At 50.1% G+C, this 19552-nt stretch overlaps 1 protein-coding gene across 2 annotated transcripts in view; it reads right to left on the bottom strand.

Annotated features, from left to right (window-relative positions):
- Window positions 1–19552, bottom strand: part of epsti1 (epithelial stromal interaction 1) — a 51882-nt gene that overhangs the window by 15344 nt on the left and 16986 nt on the right. Inside the window, exons 4-7 of one of the 2 annotated variants that reach the window (XM_041210802.1) lie at window positions 16006–16079; window positions 13937–14094; window positions 12357–12450; window positions 2470–2553 (exon numbers count right to left, since the gene is read on the bottom strand). In XM_041210802.1, the coding sequence (XP_041066736.1) occupies window positions 2470–2553; window positions 12357–12450; window positions 13937–14094; window positions 16006–16079 (410 nt within the window). The remainder of the gene's footprint in view (window positions 1–2469; window positions 2554–12356; window positions 12451–13936; window positions 14095–16005; window positions 16080–19552) is intronic. The other variant, XM_041210803.1, reaches the window with a different exon arrangement.

Genomic DNA, 19552 nt, shown 5'->3' with positions numbered 1-19552 from the left:
GAGCAACAGCGCACCGGAGACTCACTGGAGCAACAGCGCACCGGAGCGACAGCACACTGGAGCCTCACCAGAGTGACAGCGCAGCAGAGCGACAGCGCACCAAAGCGACAGCACACTGGAGCCTCACCGGAGTGACAGCGCATCGGAGCCTCACCGGAGCGACAGCGCACCGGAGCGACAGCGTAGCAGAGCGACAGCGCACCAGAGCGACAGCGCACCGGATTCTCACCAGAGCGACAGCGCAGCAGAGCGACAGCGCACCGGAGCGACAGCGCACCAAAGCGACAGCACACTGGAGCCTCACCGGAGTGACAGCGCACCGGAGCCTCACCAGAGCGACAGCGTAGCAGAGCGACAGCGCACCGGAGCGACAGCGCACCGGAGTCTCACCAGAGCGACAGCGCAGCAGAGCGACAGCGCACCGGAGCGACAGCGCAGCAGAGCCTCACCAGAGCGACAGCGCACCAGAGTGACAGCGCACCGGAGCGACAGCGCAGCAGTGCGACACCTCACCAGAGCGACAGTGCACTGGAGCGACAGCGCAGCAGAGCGACAGCGCACCGGAGCAACAACGCAGCAGAGCGACACAACCCCGGAGCTACAGCGCATCAGAGCGACAGCGCATCAGAGCAACACTGCACAGGAGTGACACCACATCACAGCGACAGCGCACCAGAGCGACAGTGCACCAGAGCGACAGCTCACCGGAGTGACAGCTCACCGGAGCGACACCGCACCGGAGCGACACCGCACCGGAGCGACACCACAGCGGAGCAACACCACGGCGCAGAGACAGCGCACCGGAGCGACACCACAGCGGAGCAACACCACGGCGCAGCGACAGCGCACCGGAGCAACAGCACAGTGGAGCGACACCTCACCGGAGCGACACCGCACCGGAGCGACAGCGCACCGGAGGGACACCTCAGTGGAGCGACACCTCACCGGAGCGACAGCGCAGTGGAGCGACACCACACCGGAGCGACACCACAGCGGAGCATCACCACGGCGCAGCGACAGCGCACCGGAGCGACACCTCACCGGAGCGACACCTCGCCAGAGCGACACCTCGCCGGAGCGACAGCGCACCGGAGCGACATTGCACCGGAGCGACAGTGCACCAGAGCGACAGTGCACCAGAGCGACAGAGCACTGGAGCGACACCACACCGGAGCGACAGCTCACCGGAGCGACACCGCACCGGAGCGACACCACAGCGGAGCAACACCACGGCGCAGAGACAGCGCACCGGAGCGACACCACAGCGGAGCAACACCACGGCGCAGCGACAGCGCACCGGAGCAACAGCACAGTGGAGCGACACCTCACCGGAGTGACACCGCACCAGAGCGACACCGCACCAGAGGGACACCTCAGTGGAGCGACAGCGCAGTGGAGCGACACCTCACCGGAGCGACAGTGCAGTGGAGTGACACCACACCGGAGCGACACCACAGCGGAGCAACACCACGGCGCAGCGACAGCGCACTGGAGTGACACCTCACCGGGGCGACACCACACCGGAGCGACACCTCACCGGAGCGACATTGCACCGGAGAGACAGCGCACCGGAGCGACACCGCACCGGAGCGACACCGCACCGGAGTGTCAGTGCAACGGAGCGACACCTCACCAGAGCAACACTGCACCGCAGCGATGCCACACCGGAGCGTCAGTCCACCGGAGCGACAGCGCAGAAGAGCAACACCTCACTGGAGCGACACCGCACCGGAGCGACACCTCACCGGAGTGACACCACATCGGAGCGTCAGTGCACCGGAGCGACACCACACAGGAGCGTCAGTGCACCGGAGCGACACCACACAGGAGCGTCAGTGCACCGGAGCGACACCACACCGGAGCGTCAGTGCACCGGAGCGACACCACACAGGAGCGTCAGTGCGCCGGAGCGACACCACACCGGAGCATCAGTGCACGGGAACAACACCACATCAGTGCGACAGCGCACCGGTGATAGGGCACCGGATGTTCACCATAACTAAGTGTCACACAACTGCTGTGCTTTGTTCTCCACCTAAGACCTGGTGGGTCGACTTGCTCTCCTGGGTGAGTGACCTGCTCATGGGAGAGGCACCTGGTCTCTGAAACATGCTGACTAACACACCCACCAGGCAATCCTGAGTGTGAGGGTGAGGTTTTCCCTCCCTCAGGGACATCCTGGTCCCCCTGAGCAATGGGGCTGACCTGGGCACATTAAAACACAATTTTGTGGCTGATAGATGCAGAACCCTCTGGTGGAAAGGATGTCTTCCTCAGACAGTACATCACCTCTAGCAATGGCACCATGCCCCCTCCCCACTAGGAACATCTTAGGGTAGCCCCTGCCCTTGGCCCTCGCTCGATGTAGAAGGTAATTCCGTTATTTACAAGACAGCTGGAAAACTCCAGGAACATGTGTATGTAAACTGTCACTCACTGAAGGCATTTTGATTCTGTGTGTACACATACCTTCTTCCTCTGTTCATCTTTATGCTCCTGTAGCTTCGCCATTTCGGCCTCCCTCTGAGTCTCTTTGTAGCTGTGGCTCTTGGCCTAAATACAGGCACACTTAGGCTGTGAGGCTCAGACACATGCACACTCAGGCTGTGAGGCTCAGACACAGGCACACTCAGGCTGTGAGGCTTAGACACAGGAACACACAGTTTGTGAGGCTCAGACACAGGCACACTCAGTCTGTGAGGCTCAGACACAGGCACACTCAGGCTGTGAGGCTCAGACACAGGCACACTCAGTCTGTGAGGCTCAGAGACAGGCACACTCAGGCTGTGAGGCTCAGACACAGGCACACTCAGGCTGTGAGGCTCAGACACATGCACACTCAGGCTGTGAGGCTCAGACACAGGCACACTCAGTCTGTGAAGCTCAGAAACATGCACACTCAGGCTGTGAGGCTCAGACACAGGCACACTCAGGCTGTGAGGCTCAGACATAGGCACACTCAGGCTGTGAGGCTCAGACACAGGCACACTCAGGCTGTGAGGCTCAGACATAGGCACACTCAGGCTGTGAGGCTCAGACACAGGCACACTCAGGCTGTGAGGCTCAAACACAGGCACACTCAGGCTGTGAGGCTCAGACACAGGCACACTCAGTCTGTGAGGCTCAGACACAGGCACACTCAGTCTGTGAGGCTCAGACACAGGCACACTCAGTCTGTGAAGCTCAGAAACATGCACACTCAGGCTGTGAGGCTCAGACACAGGCACACTCAGGCTGTGAGGCTCAGACATAGGCACACTCAGGCTGTGAGGCTCAGACACAGGCACACTCAGGCTGTGAGGATCAGACATAGGCACACTCAGGCTGTGAGGCTCAGACACAGGCACACTCAGGCTGTGAGGCTCAGACACAGGCACACTCAGTCTGTGAGGCTCAGACACAGGCACACTCAGTCTGTGAGGCTCAGAAACATGCACACTCAGGCTGTGAGGCTCAGACACAGGCACACTCAGGCTGTGAGGCTCAGACATAGGCACACTCAGGCTGTGAGGCTCAGACACAGGCACACTCAGGCTGTGAGGATCAGACATAGGCACACTCAGGCTGTGAGGCTCAGACACAGGCACACTCAGGCTGTGAGGCTCAGACACAGGCACACTCAGTCTGTGAGGCTCAGACACAGGCACACTCAGTCTGTGAGGCTCAGACACAGGCACACTCAGTCTGTGAGGCTCAGACACAGGCACACTCAGTCTGTGAGGCTCAGACACAGGCACACACAGTCTGTGAGGCTCAGACACAGGCACACTCAGTCTGTGAGGCTCAGACACAGGCACACTCAGGCTGTGAGGCTCAGACACAGGCTGTGAGGCTCAGACACATGCACACTCAGGCTGAGGCTCAGACACAGGCACACTCAGGCTGTGAGGCTCAGACACGGCACACTCAGGCTGAGGGTCAGACACAGGCACACTCGGGCTGTGAGGCTCAGACACAGGCACACTCAGGCTGTGAGGCTCAGACACAGGCACACTCAGGCTGTGAGGCTCAGACACAGGCACACTCAGTCTGTGAGGCTCAGACACAGGCACACTCAGTCTGTGAGGCTCAGACACAGGCACACTCTGTCTGTGAGGCTCAGACACAGGCACACTCTGTCTGTGAGGATCAGACACAGGCACACTCAGTCTGTGAGGCTCAGACACAGGCACACTCAGGCTGTGAGGCTCAGACACAGGCACACTCAGTCTGTGAGGCTCAGACACAGGCACACTCAGGCTGTGAGGCTCAGACACATGCACACTCAGGCTGTGAGGCTCAGACACAGGCACACTCAGGCTGTGAGGCTCGGACACAGGCACACTCAGTCTGTGAGGCTCAGACACAGGCACACTCAGTCTGTGAGGCTCAGACACAGGCACACTCAGGCTGTGAGGCTCAGACACAGGCACACTCAGCTGTGAGGCTCAGACACAGGCACACTCAGGCTGTGAGGCTCAGACACAGGCACACTCAGTCTGTGAGGCGCGGACACATAAACACTCAGGCTATGAGGCTCAGACACAGGCACACTCAGTCTGTGAGGCTCAGACACAGGCACACTCAGGCTGTGAGGCTCAGACACGGCACACTCAGGCTGTGAGGCTCAGACACAGGCTGTGAGGCTCAGACACAGGCACACTCAGTCTGTGAGGCTCACACAAAGGCGCACTCAGTCTGTGAGGCTCAGACACAGGCACACACAGTCTGTGAGGCTCAGACACAGGCACACTCAGTCTGTGAGGCTCAGACACAGGCACACTCAGGCTGTGAGGCTCAGACACAGGCGCACTCAGTCTGTGAGTCTCAGACACAGGCACACACAGTCTGTGAGGCTCAGACACAGGCACACTCAGTCTGTGAGGCTCAGACACAGGCACACTCAGGCTGTGAGGCTCAGACACAGGCACACTCAGTCTGTGAGGCTCAGAGACAGGCACACTCAGGCTGTGAGGCTCAGACACAGGCACACTCAGGCTGTGAGGCTCAGACACATGCACACTCAGGCTGTGAGGCTCAGACACAGGCACACTCAGTCTGTGAAGCTCAGAAACATGCACACTCAGGCTGTGAGGCTCAGACACAGGCACACTCAGGCTGTGAGGCTCAGACATAGGCACACTCAGGCTGTGAGGCTCAGACACAGGCACACTCAGGCTGTGAGGCTCAGACATAGGCACACTCAGGCTGTGAGGCTCAGACACAGGCACACTCAGGCTGTGAGGCTCAAACACAGGCACACTCAGGCTGTGAGGCTCAGACACAGGCACACTCAGTCTGTGAGGCTCAGACACAGGCACACTCAGTCTGTGAGGCTCAGACACAGGCACACACAGTCTGTGAGGCTCAGACACAGGCACACTCAGTCTGTGAGGCTCAGACACAGGCTGTGAGGCTCAGACACATGCACACTCAGGCTGAGGCTCAGACACAGGCACACTCAGGCTGTGAGGCTCAGACACGGCACACTCAGGCTGTGAGGCTCAGACACAGGCACACTCAGGCTGAGGGTCAGACACAGGCACACTCAGGCTGTGAGGCTCAGACACAGGCACACTCAGGCTGTGAGGCTCAGACACAGGCACACTCAGGCTGTGAGGCTCAGACACAGGCACACTCAGTCTGTGAGGCTCAGACACAGGCACACTCTGTCTGTGAGGCTCAGACACAGGCACACTCAGTCTGTGAGGCTCAGACACAGGCACACTCTGTCTGTGAGGCTCAGACACAGGCACACTCAGTCTGTGAGGCTCAGACACAGGCACACTCAGGCTGTGAGGCTCAGACACAGGTACACTCAGTCTGTGAGGCTCAGACACAGGCACACTCAGGCTGTGAGGCTCAGACACATGCACACTCAGGCTGTGAGGCTCAGACACAGGCACACTCAGGCTGTGAGGCTCAGACACAGGCACACTCAGTCTGTGAGGCTCGGACACAGGCACACTCAGGCTGTGAGCCTCAGACACAGGCACACTCAGGCTGTGAGGCTCAGACACAGGCACACTCAGCTGTGAGGCTCAGACACAGGCACACTCAGGCTGTGAGGCTCAGACACAGGCACACTCAGTCTGTGAGGCCCGGACACATACACACTCAGGCTGTGAGGCTCGGACACAGGCACACTCAGTCTGTGAGGCTCAGACACAGGCACACTCAGGCTGTGAGGCTCAGACACGGCACACTCAGGCTGTGAGGCTCAGACACGGCACACTCAGGCTGTGAGGCTCAGACACAGGCACACTCAGTCTGTGAGGCTCAGACACAGGCACCCTCAGGCTGTGAGGCTCAGAGACAGGCACCCTCAGGCTGTGAGGCTCAGCCACAGGCACCCTCAGGCTGTGAGGCTCAGAGACAGGCACACTCAGGCTGTGAGGCTCAGACACAGGCACCCTCAGGATGTGAGGCTCAGACACAGGCACACTCAGGCTGTGAGGCTCAGACACAGGCACACTCAGGCTGTGAGGCTCAGACACAGGCACACTCAGGCTGTGAGGCTCGGACACATGCACACTCAGGCTGTGAGGCTCGGACACAGGCACACTCAGGCTGTGAGGCTCGGACACAGGCACACTCAGGCTGTGAGGCTCAGACACAGGCACACTCAGGCTGTGAGGCTCAGACACAGGCACACTCAGGCTGTGAGGCTCAGACACAGGCACACTCAGTCTGTGAGGCTCAGACACAGGCACACTCAGGCTGTGAGGCTCAGACACAGGCACACTCAGGCTGTGAGACTCAGACACAGGCACACTCAGGCTGTGAGGCTCAGACACAGAGCTGAATTTCAGGGTTTAAGGATGGTTTATTGCACCATGTGGATAGAGGAGATGTGGAAAAGCTCTTAGCCTTGACTGGTTTCCACAACATTAGGACACACTACAACACATTTTGAAAGCAGGTTTTGAAAGCACATTTGTACCATAAGTTTATATGTTTACAGAAGTGCCACACCATGCCCTGGACGGAAAATAAACTAACTGATGACATTCACATTTGTTGCCGAGTTTGATCACTTTGTTTGGTTAACTGTCTCAGTCGGATATCGAGTTTGATCACGCGTTTGGTTAACTGTCTCAGTCGGATATCGAGTTTTGAGCACGTGTTTGATTAATTATCTCAGTCGGATATCGAGTTTGATCACATGCGTTTGGTTAACTGTCTCAGTCGGATTTCGAGTTGGATCCTGTGCGTTTCGTTAACTATCTCAGTCAGATATCGAGTTTGATCACGTGTTTGGTTTACTGTCTCAGTCGGATATCGAGTTTGATCATGTGTGTTTGGTTAACTATCTCAGTTGGATATCGAGTTTGATTACGTGTTTGGTTAACTACCTCAGTCGGATATCGAGTTGGATCACGTGTGTTTGGTTAACTGTCTCAGTCGGATATCGAGTTTGATCACGTGCATTTGGTTAACTGTCTCAGTCGGATATCGAGTTTGATCACGTGTTTGGTTAACTATCTCAGTCGGATATCGAATTTGATCACGTGCGTTCGGTTAACTATCTCAGTCGGTTATCGAGTTTGATGACGTGTTTGATTAATTATCTCAGTCGGATATCGAGTTTGATCACGTGTGTTTGGTTAACTGTCTCAGTCTGATATCAAGTTTGATCACGTGTGTTTGGTTAACTGTCTCAGTCGGATATCGAGTTGGATCCTGTGCGTTTCGTTAACTATCTCAGTCAGATATCGAGTTTGATCACGTGTTTGGTTTACTGTCTCAGTCGGATATCGAGTTTGATCACGTGTGTTTGGTTAACTATCTCAGTTGGATATCGAGTTTGATTACGTGTTTGGTTAACTATCTCAGTCGGATATCGAGTTGGATCACGTGTGTTTGGTTAACTGTCTCAGTCGGATATCGAGTTTGATCACGTGCGTTTGGTTAACTATCTCAGTCGGATATCGAGTTTGATCAAGTGTGTGGTTAACTGTCTCAGTCGGATATCGAGTTTGATCACGTGTGTTTGGTTAACTGTCTCAGTCGGATATCGAATTTGATCACGTGTGTTTGGTTAACTGTCTCAGTCGGATATCGAGTTGGATCACGTGTGTTTGGTTAACTGTCTCAGTCAGATATCGAGTTTGATCACGTGCGTTTGGTTAACTATCTCAGTCGGATATCGAGTTTGATCAAGTGTGTGGTTAACTGTCTCAGTCGGATATCGAGTTTGATCACGTGTGTTTGGTTAACTGTCTCAGTCGGATATCGAATTTGATCACGTGTGTTTGGTTAACTGTCTCAGTCGGATATCGTGTTTGATCACGTGTGTTTGGTTAACTGTCTCAGTCGGATATCGAGTTTGATCACGTGTGTTTGGTTTCCTGTCTCAGTCGGATATCGAGTTTGATCACGTGTGTTTGGTTAACTGTCTCAGTCGGATATCGAATTTGATCAGGTGCGTTTAGTTAACTGTCTCAGTTGGATATCGAGTTTGATCACGTGTGTTTGGTTAACTATCTCAGTCGGATATCGAGTTGGATCACGTGCGTTTCGTTAACTGTCTCAGTCGGATATCGAGTTGGATCACGTGTGTTTGGTTAACTGTCTCAGTCGGGTATCGAGTTTGATCACGTGTGTTTGGTTAACTATCTCAGTCGGATATCGAGTTGAATCACGTGCGTTTCGTTAACTATCTCAGTCGGATATCGAGTTTGATCACGTGTGTTTGGTTAACTGTCTCAGTCGAATATCGAGTTTGATCACGTGTTTGGTTAACTATCTCAGTCGGATATCGAGTTTGATCACGTGCGTTTGGATAACTGTCTCAGTCGGATATCGAGTTTGATCACGTCCGTTTGGTTAACTGTCTCAGTTGGATATCGAGTTTGATCACGTGCGTTTGGTTAACTATCTCAGTTGGATATCGAGTTTGATCATGTGTTTGGTTTACTGTCTCAGTCGGATATCGAGTTTGATCACGTGCGTTTGGTTAACTATCTCAGTCGGATATCGAGTTTGATCAAGTGTGTGGTTAACTGTCTCAGTCGGATATCGAGTTTGATCACGTGTGTTTGGTTAACTATCTCAGTCGGATATCGAATTTGATCACGTGTGTTTGGTTAACTGTCTCAGTCGGATATCGTGTTTGATCACGTGTGTTTGGTTAACTGTCTCAGTCGGATATCGAGTTTGATCTCGTGTGTTTGGTTAACTGTCTCAGTCGGATATCGAGTTTGATCACGTGTGTTTGGTTTCCTGTCTCAGTCAGATATCGAGTTTGATCACGTGTGTTTGGTTAACTGTCTCAGTTGGATATCGAGTTTGATCACGTGTGTTTGGTTAACTATCTCAGTCGGATATCGAGTTGGATCACGTGCGTTTCGTTAACTGTCTCAGTCGGATATCGAGTTGGATCACGTGTGTTTGGTTAGCTGTCTCAGTTGGGTATCGAGTTTGATCACGTGTGTTTGGTTAACTATCTCAGTCGGATATCGAGTTGAATCACGTGCGTTTCGTTAACTGTCTCAGTCGGATATCGAGTTGGATCACGTGTGTTTGGTTAACTGTCTCAGTCGGATATCGAGTTTGATCATGTGTGTTTGGTTAACTGTCTCAGTCGGATATCGAGTTTGATCACGTGCATTTGATTAACTGTCTCAGTCGGATATCGAGTTTGATCACGTGTGTTCGGTTAACTGTCTCAGTCAGATATCGTGTTTGATCACGTGCGTTTGGATAACTGTCTCAGTCGGATATCGAGTTTGATCACGTGCGTTTGGATAACTGTCTCAGTCGGATATCGAGTTTGATCACGTGTGTTTGGTTAACTGTCTCAGTCGGATATCGAATTTGATCACGTGTGTTTGGTTAACTGTCTCAGTCGGATATCGTGTTTGATCACGTGTGTTTGGTTAACTGTCTCAGTCGGATATCGAGTTTGATCTCGTGTGTTTGGTTAACTGTCTCAGTCGGATATCGAGTTTGATCACGTGTGTTTGGTTTCCTGTCTCAGTCGGATATCGAGTTGGATCACGTGTGTTTGGTTAACTGTCTCAGTCGGGTATCGGGTTTGATCACGTGTGTTTGGTTAACTATCTCAGTCGGATATCGAGTTGAATCACGTGCGTTTCATTAACTGTCTCAGTCGGATATCGAGTTGGATCACGTGTGTTTGGTTAACTGTCTCAGTCGGATATCGAGTTTGATCACGTGTGTTCGGTTAACTGTCTCAGTCGAATATCGAGTTTGATCACGTGTTTGGTTAACTGTCTCAGTCGGATATCGAGTTTGATCACGTGCGTTTGGATAACTGTCTCAGTCGGATATCGAGTTTGATCACGTGCGTTTGGATAACTGTCTCAGTCGGATATCGAGTTTGATCACGTCCGTTTGGTTAACTGTCTCAGTCGGATATCGAGTTTGATCACGTGCGTTTGGTTAACTATCTCAGTCGGATATCGAGGACAATTAATTACACAGCAATAGTCGGTCTCCAGATCGTGGGGTTATGGGAGAAGACCAAAGGAGTAGGTTGAATGGAGTCATTCTTTCAAAAAGATAATACAAACATGATGGACCACATGGTCTCTGTCTGTGCTGTAACATTCTATGGTTCTATGACACGTGACAAGACCAGAGAGTTGTTGGAGTAACAATTGCTTTGTCACAGGGTGTGGTTGAAGTAAAGTCCACAGCACCTTTCGAGAAAAGAATGTAAAAACATTTGAAGGAGAGGAAATTGAGAATGATGCTGAGAAACTGGAATTAGATTTGAATTGCTCTGGGAAATTGCCAGCATAGGCTGAATGGACTGAATGGCTACCTATTGTGCTTGAAGCATCTCTCTGATACTGTTGGAACATCGTATGGAACATTCAGGAAACATTCCTTGAACATGTTCGTGATCCCCAATGCTTGCTCATGGTACGCTGGGCATACTTGCCACCCTAATGTGGAAAAGTATCCTTGATTCACTAACATTTAAGAGTGTATTTTTCATTGTTTGCTGGGATGTTGGTGTCATTGGTGTTATAATTATGAGGTGTATAAGATTGTTATGTTTTGGCACTGTGTCTTCAAATTAAGGTAAAATGAAGAAAGTCATGTGATCTGTTCTGAAGTTCACCTGTCAGCAGCCTATCGATATCCGACTGAGACAGTTAAACAAATGATTGTTAAGAGTTTATAGGGTGCCCAGTTTGTTTTACTGGGAAGAAGGTGCAAGATATTTATGCTTGGAGACAATAGCAGCAGCCGGTGTGCTAACAGTGGATAGGCTGAGTTTCCAAAGTCCCAGAAAAGTGTTGAGAATGTTGGGTTGTAAGCAGTTGTGCTTTAACCTGTCCATTTAATTCCAAGATAAAAGAAAGTTGAACTCTCACGGATGGCTAATCTGCATTTCTACCTGGATACAAGGCTCATGTGATTCATGTTCCTTGGTGATGGACTTTGAGATGGGAAGCGTACAGAGGAAGCCATTGTGATATTAGGTTACAGGCTTTCATAAAATGTGAATGAATATCACAGACATGTTAGTCTGCCAGGGTCTGGGAGAGGGTACAGGCTGAAAGTCTCTATGGTGCAATGTGTCGAAATGTGGTTAGGAGCTTGCGCTTAGATTGGCCAATCCAGATTTGTGGGGAGTTAAAATGGTGCTGGAAGATTTACCTGGCATTAGCTAAGGGGAAAAGTCTCCAGGAAAACTCAGCCTGAGAAATAAAATGGTTGGAGCTAAGAATCGTTTTGGACTAATTCTGGGAGAATTGAATGTCTACTTTAAAGGACAATGTAATGTGTACCTGGTAGATTTTAACACAACTGAAAAAACACTTTGTTCTGTAGTTTAAAGAATAAGTTGCCTACTAAAATAGTGTTTAATCAGAAGTGCCTTTAGTCTATTTGTTACAGTAACCATCTTGACACATGAAATCTTGTTCTGTCATTCATTCAGCTTTTAACTGAAAGCTCAAGTTTCTTTTTACAGGGGTTCTAAGACTTGTTGCCCATCCCTAACTGCCCTTGAGAAAAGTTGAAATTCCAATCAATACAGTTTGTGTGTGCTAATTTTATAAGGACATCAATTTGTTTCAGACAATAAGTGCATTAGTGTAAATGTGTGGATAGATAATCACTAAACTTCAGACATTTTCTGTTACACTGGGCTCTGGGTGAAGAATCCAAACTCATAAATTATTGTTCATTCCACAAGGCAATAATGAAAAAATGTCAACAGCCTAAATGCCAAATTGTTCTTGCTAAGAGAGAGTGTGAGAGAAAACAAGAGAAAGAGAGAGAGAGAGAGAGAGAAGGAAAGAGCCAGAGTGTGAGAGAGGGAGACAGGGACAGAGACAGTGAGTGAGAGAGACCTCGGCTTGTAAGCAATCCAGATTCTGTCTTGAGGTGCTTACCCAGGATGTGGTTTGAACTGTGCAGTGGGGGGGCAGGGGTGAGTTCCTGCAGGATCTGTTGGTCTCGAACGTCTGAAGGAACTGCTGATTTGCTCTGTTAAGACATTAGATGATGGTGTGAATGAGCCAACTCTGGGATAGTTTAAAAAAAACACAAGCAACACAGACAAAAAACCAAAGCCAATTTCTAATCTAATCCTGGCTGCATTATTCCCAATATAGTCAAGATTGGTGAAGTGTGATAGGCAGAACATCATTGTGGCTTGGTGGCAGCATCCGGTTAGTGGTGAATACCACTGGTGTTACTACTACATAGTAGCAGCGTGAAACAGCTAGCTTCACCTGTTGCTCTAATTTTTGAGATATCTTGCCCTTCCAGGGCAATCTGAGGTTGACCGGGCACTTTTCAGGTTTGAAAGTGACTGCCTTAGGCCTGTTCATGAGTTTGCGCGATATACAGCGTGAAATGATCTGATCAGAGTAGCCATTATCCTGCAGGATGTCTTTGATGCCCCTACTTCAGCATCAAGTTTGCATGGTGAGCAAATGGCTCGAGGCCTATTTAAAAGGTTGCCGAAAAGACCAATCTTATAGTGTGTGGAACTGTAAAAATCCCATGTATATTGACCAGTGAAGGTAGGTTTGTGTTATATTGGTATTCTTGTGAGGTGTCCTGATGAGTGCAAGATGAAAAGCTTTGACATGTCTCTTTATTTATATGCACTCTATAGCTTGCAACCATCTCCCGCAGGTCCGCACTCACTCCCAGCAAGGTAGGCCTCACTCAAATCCCCGGACTTTATTTAAAGGCACTCCTCAGGATGGTCCTCGGCCATCAGTGAATGTCGCTGAGGAGTACACTATTTCACCAGTAGCTTAATGTTCAGGAGTGGGGGTCATGGTCCAGGGGTAGGCAGGAAGAAGCATCTGAGAGTTGGCGCTCAGCCTCTGCAAGGTAGGATTCAGTGTGCCAGACAACAACAGCATGGCCATTAATTTGCTTAGTCACTCTAACCCGGGTGGAAAGTTTAAAATTAATCCAGTGAGTGTGCGAGGCATGACACAAAAGAGCCAAATACAGAAACTGCTGAATACATTGGATTAAGTCAGCTGAGTGGAGCTGCCAGGTAAAAGGAGAATTGTAGCCAGCTATACGCAAAGCTTCCTGGGCAGAGGGTTGAACTGATAACAGAGTTTGGAATTTGAATAGACAACGTGGGCAGTAACAATGCGCTGAATGGTCTCCTCTCCTGAATTCTACAATTCCATGAACATATAACTGAGATAAATGGGAAAGTAATGATTATGCAATAGAATAGAGTATCACAGTAGGCGTCTGACCATTGTCTCTCTCCATTAAAGGTTCTGTAAGTGTGGATGGGCCTCTTAATCCCAGAGTGACCCACCAGCCAAACCCCTGCATGTACTCAACTACAAATCCATTGAACATCTCGACTTCCACCTACAGTCCGGGGATGGGTCTCACTATTACTGCCTGATCCCTGAGGTTTTGTTACTTGCCCCAGAATTGTCAATGTCTGCTATAGTGTGAAGGTTCTCGAGTTGTATTTGAAACTCACTGGTAGTGATCTGCTTGGAGCTGTGCTTTCCTCTGCTCTTCCTCCTGCCTTTGCTTCTCTACGAGTTTATTCGCTTTTTCCCTCTGAATCTCCTTCTTCTTCTGATATTCCAGCTCTTCAGCTTCTTTCCTTTTGCGATCATATTCTTCTTTCTTAGCCTGATGAAAAAAAGAATAATTTAATATGAAATATTCAATCGTTATTAGTTTACAGCCTGGTGATGAAGGTGGTAACCAGGGAACATGCTAGGTGTACCAGCTGAGTGTGAAATCTATATCTGGTATAGAGGTACAGGCTGGGTATAGGGGTACAGGCTGGGTGTGGGGTACAGGCTGAGTGTGGAGTACATGATGGGTATAGTGCTACAGGCTGGGTATAGGAGTACAGGCTGGGTGTGGGGTACAGGCTGAGTGTAGAGTATACGATGGGTATAGTGGTACAGGCTGGGTATAGGGATATAGGCTAGGTATAGGGGCACAGACTTTGTTTAGGGTAAAGGCTGGATGTGGGGGTATAGTGTGGGTGTGGAGTTCAGGCTGCATGTGGTGTTCAGGCTCTATGTGTCGTACAGACTGGGTGCGGGGTACAGGCTGGGTGGGGGGTACAGGCTGGGTGGGGGGTACAGGCTGGGTGCGGGGTACAGGCTGGGTGCGGGGTACAGGCTGGGTGCGGGGTACAGGCTGGGTGCGGAGTACAGGCTGGGTGTGGGGTACAGGTTGGGTGTGGGGTACAGGCTGAGTGTGGGGCACAGGTTAGGGTATGGGGGTATAGGCTGGGTATTGAGGTACAGACTTGGTTTAGGGTAAAGGCTAGATATGGGGGTACAGTCTGGGTGTGGAGTTCAGGCTCCATGTGTAGTGCAGGCTGGGTGTAGGGTACAGGCTGGGAAGTGGGGCACAGGTTAGGGTGTGTGGTATAGGCTGGGGGTGGGGTATAAGCTGGGTGGGGGGTACAAGTTAGGGAGTGGGGATATGGACTGTGTAAGGGGCCACAGTCTAGATGTTGGGGACAGGCTGTGTGTAGGGCACAGGCTGGGTGTGAGGTACAGGTTATGGAGTATGGGCTATAGCCTGAGTGTGGAGGCTGCATGTGGGGGTACAGGCTGGATGTTGGAGATAGGCTGCATAGAGGGGACAGGCTGGGTGTGGGGTACAGGTTATGGAGTGCGGCTACAGGCAGGGTGTGGGGGTACCAGCTGGGTGTGGAGTACAGGTTAGGGTGTGGGGTACAGGGTGTGTGCGGGGTACAGGCTGAGTGTGGGAGTATAGGGTGGTGCTGGGTATAAGGTGGTGGTGGGTATGGGTTAGGGTGTAGGGTACAGGCTGTGGGTGGGTGTGGGGGTACAGGCTGGGTGTGGGCGTACAGGGTTGGTGGGGGGACAGGCTGTGTGTGGAGTACAGTCTAGGTGTGGAGTACAGGTGTAGAGAACAGGCTTGTGTGGTGGTACAGGCTAGGTTTGGGGGTACAGGCTGGGTGTGGGGTACAGGCTTGGTGTGGGGTACAGACTGGGTGTTGGGGTACAGGCTTGGTGGGGGTACAGGCTGTGTGTGGAGTACAGTCTAGGTGTAGAGTATAGGTGTAGAGAACAGGCTGGGTGTGGGTGTACAGGCTGGGAGTGGGTGTACAGGCTGGGTGTGGGGTACAGGCTGGGTGTGGGGTACAGGCTGGGTGTGGGGGTACAGGCTGGGTGTGGGGGTACAGGCTGGGTGGAGAATGCAAGCTGGGCATGGGGTACAGGCTGAGTTTGGGGGTACAGGCTGGGTGGAGAATGCAAGCTGGGCATGGGGTACAGGCTTGTTGTGGGGTACAGGCTGGGTGTTGGGGACAGGTTGTGTATGGGGTACAGGTGTATTATCACGATCTGGGATGCGGTGACTGAGGTGCTGAAAGCAGATTGAATAGTATCCTTCAAAAGGGAGTTGGAGAAATGTTTGAAAGAGAAAAATGCCCAGCGTGATGGGGAAAAAGCAGGGAGCATGACTCTCAAAGTGCTGGCACAGGCATGATGGGCTGAATGGCCTTCTCTGCTGTATGAGTCAATGATTTCTATTGTATTTGAGCACACTAACTCGTTGTTGGAACTTGGACCCTCGAAGATTCATTTGTTGCTGTCGTCGTGCTTCAGCTTCAGAAGTAACTCCACCTAAAAGAATAAAGATTAAGTAAAGATATGGAAATAAAACAGGGAGGCTGCTAGCCATTGAAGAAGAATGGGTTATTGGGTAAATTCAATGAATAAAGAAAGCTTCATAGATCCACAAGTGCTACGTTGTGTTAAGTATGGGATAAACTGAGCATTTTATCAGGTAATGATCTTTCACAGCCTCATCAAATGGATATTATTAGGATGAGGGATATTGGTGTCCTTCAGATCAAATTCCAAAAGGCTTTTTTAAAAACTTTCATGGGATGGGGGTGTCACTGGCATGGCCAGCATTTGCTGCCCATCCTAACTACCCTTGACGAGGTAGTGGTGAACCGTCTTTTTGAAATGAGCAGCTTGCTCACGCATTTCAGGGTCAACCACTTTGCTGTGGGTCTGGAGTCACATGTAGGCCAGACCGGTTAAGGACGGCAGATTTCCTTCCCTGATAGACATTAGTGAACCAGATGGGTTTTTTGTGACAATTGCTTATCATTTCCTCATGATTGAAACTGATTTTCAATTCCAGATTACCAATTGATTGAATAGAATCAATAGGAAGCTGTCGTGGTGGGATTTGATCCCATGTCCCCAGAGCATTAGATTCAGCATTTGGATGACTAGTCCAGCGACATTACCACTATGCTTCTGTCTCCCACTACAATAGCAAGCAAAGGAATTGCATCCACGTCTGTTGACCTTATATTTCATGATACAGGTTAATAATCAGCAGGACTACTGGACTTAAACATTGTAGGAGTTGTTTACTGTAAGAGTGAAACAAAAACACAATGACATTTGTCATCTGTAAGGGGTTGTTAGAAGAGCTAATTTGGGTTAATGAAGGTACAGGTACAGGAACAGGTGTTGTTGAGTTAAGTCGCAAGAGTCCATTGAGTGATCCTGGGTCCCAGTATGGATCCTCATTGCTACAAGTCAATCAGTCCTAGCACAACTGGTAGCTCCATCAAGCAAGCCCCCTCCCTGGAACTATATCACATTACTGACTCTGTTCTCACTGTTCTTTGATTGATGGAATGAGAGTTACTTCTTTATTTTTCTCAGCAAGGGCATTTCATAAATGCAAGCTGACAAAATGACCTCCTCACTCAGATTTGTAAGAAAATGAGCCAAGATGTGAAAAAAAATGGTCACTTACTAAACATGCCTTTATGCTGCCTGGGCACTGCCCAATACCACCAGTGTGAATGCCATGTCACCTACTCCAACTCAAATGTAAAAGCAGCCTAATCCCTGACTCTCTATTCTGAATTTGACTATGGGTGTCTTGATCCCAGCAGAAAAAAGCAGCTCCTGAGCCAGGACCTGCTGGCAGCGGGACCAACTCAGCCTCCTGACTGGCTGCCTCTGGGCTTGTTGTTCAATTAAAGACAGCAAATGGGCTCCTGATCCTGCCAGGGTGATCAGAGGGCTGGCAGCTCTGAATCCTCAACAGTGTCCGCTACTGAGGCAGGCAGGAAACTTCAAGGGTATCTCAAAGTAAGTACGTAAAAGTGAGAATTCAGGCTGGCTGAGGACAGTATGTCATGCTGATCACAGGGCAAAGCCCTGCAGGTGGATTACTGGGTGACGGGTTAACTTCCAGCAGCATCGCCCCAGGGAGATGGTAGCCTAGTGGTAATTACTAAGCTACTAATGAAGAGGCCCAGGCTCTGGGGGCTTATGAACAAGGAGCAGGGGTAGGCCTTTTAGCCTCTCGAACCTGCTCCGCCATTTAATAAGATCATGTCTGATCTGACAGTAACCTGAAACCTGCATCCCACCCACCCCTGATAACCGAATATGTCCTTGCTTACCAAGAATCTGTCCATCTCTGCCTTAAAAATATTCGAAGACTCTGCTTCTACCATCCTTTCAGGAAGAGAGTTTCAAAGACTCCCGACCATCTGAGTGAAAAAATGTTACCTCATCTCTGTTTTAAATGACTGACCCCTTATTTTCAAACAGTGACCCCCTAGTTCTAGATTCTCCCACAAGAGGAAACATCCTCTCCACATTCACCCTGTCAAGATCCCTCAGGATCTTATATGTTTCAACCAAGTTGCTTCTTACTCTTCTAAACTCCAGTGGATACAAGCCTAGTCCGTCCAACCTTTCCTCATAAGACAACTTACCCATTCCTGGTATTAGTCTAGTAAACCTTCTCCGAACTGCTCCCAATGCATTTACATCCTTCCTTAAATAAGGAGACCAATACTGTACACAGTACTCCAGATGTGGTCTCATGCCCTGTACAACTGAAGCATAACCTCCCTACTTTTGTATTCAATTCCCCTCGCAATAAACAATAACATTCTATCAGCCTCCCTAGTTATGGGGTTTCAAATCCCACCACAGCAGCTAGTGGAATTTGAATTTAATTAATAAAATCTGGAATTAAAAATGGTTACCATGAAATAGCAGTTGGTTGTTGTAAAAACCCACCTGGTTCACTAATGCCCTTTAAGGAAGGAAATCTGTTGTCCTTACCTGGTCTGATCTACACGTGACTCCAGACCCCCAACAATGTGGTTGACTCTTAACTGCCCTCTGAATTGGCCTAGCAAGTCACTCAGTTCAAGGGCAATTATGGATGGCAATAAATGCTGGCCTTGCCAACGACACCCACATCCCAAAATAAAGAAAATGAATCCTGCAGCTCCAATTAATGATTAACATTCTTGGGCTGCCCAGGGAGGCAGCATCCATAAAGCTGGTGGCCTCCCCACGCAGGCGGTTGGGGGTGGTTGTGGGGGAACCTGCTCCGCTGTTGGCAAAATGCTGGTAACCGCACATAATGGTCCAGAATTGGACCTTTAACTCTGCAAATCGACTGCTCACCTCCATCCGGAGATGTATGAGATTGTTCTAGCCTCTCCAGCACACAGAGGGTAGAATTGGAAGCTTTGTGTTTGAACAAAGTGAAATGCCCTGGTTGAAGCTGCTGTTTTAAATGCATCAGATGTCAGACTTTTCTCTTGAGACAAAGGTTCTCAGATAAATTTCATGTTTTTTTTTATTTATTCTTTCATGGGATGTGGGTGTTATTGGCAAGGCCAGCATTTGTTGCCCATCTCTAATTGCCCTTGAGCTGTGTGGCTTACTTGGCTATTTCAGAGGGCAGTTAAAATTCAACCACATTGCTGTGGGTCTGGAGTCACACGTAGGCCAGACCAGGTAAGGATAGCAGATTTCCCTCCCCAAAGGAGATTAGTAAACCAGATGGGTTTTTACAACAATCGATGTTAGTTTCATTGACATCATTACTGAGACCTGCTTTATATTCCAGATTTATGAATGGAATTTGAATTCCACCAGCTGCTGTGGTGGGATTTGAACCCATGTCCCCAAACCATTGGTCTGAGCCTCTGGATTAGTAGTCCAGTGACAGTACACTACCATCCCCCATTTATGCAGTTATGCAGGTGAACCAATAGCATGAATCTGAAAGAGATAGATATTATGCATATCAA

This window comes from Carcharodon carcharias, chromosome 18 (assembly GCF_017639515.1).
Source record: "Carcharodon carcharias isolate sCarCar2 chromosome 18, sCarCar2.pri, whole genome shotgun sequence".
In the NCBI taxonomy this organism is placed as follows: domain Eukaryota; kingdom Metazoa; phylum Chordata; class Chondrichthyes; order Lamniformes; family Lamnidae; genus Carcharodon; species Carcharodon carcharias.
This window is presented reverse-complemented; position numbering and strand designations above follow the sequence as displayed.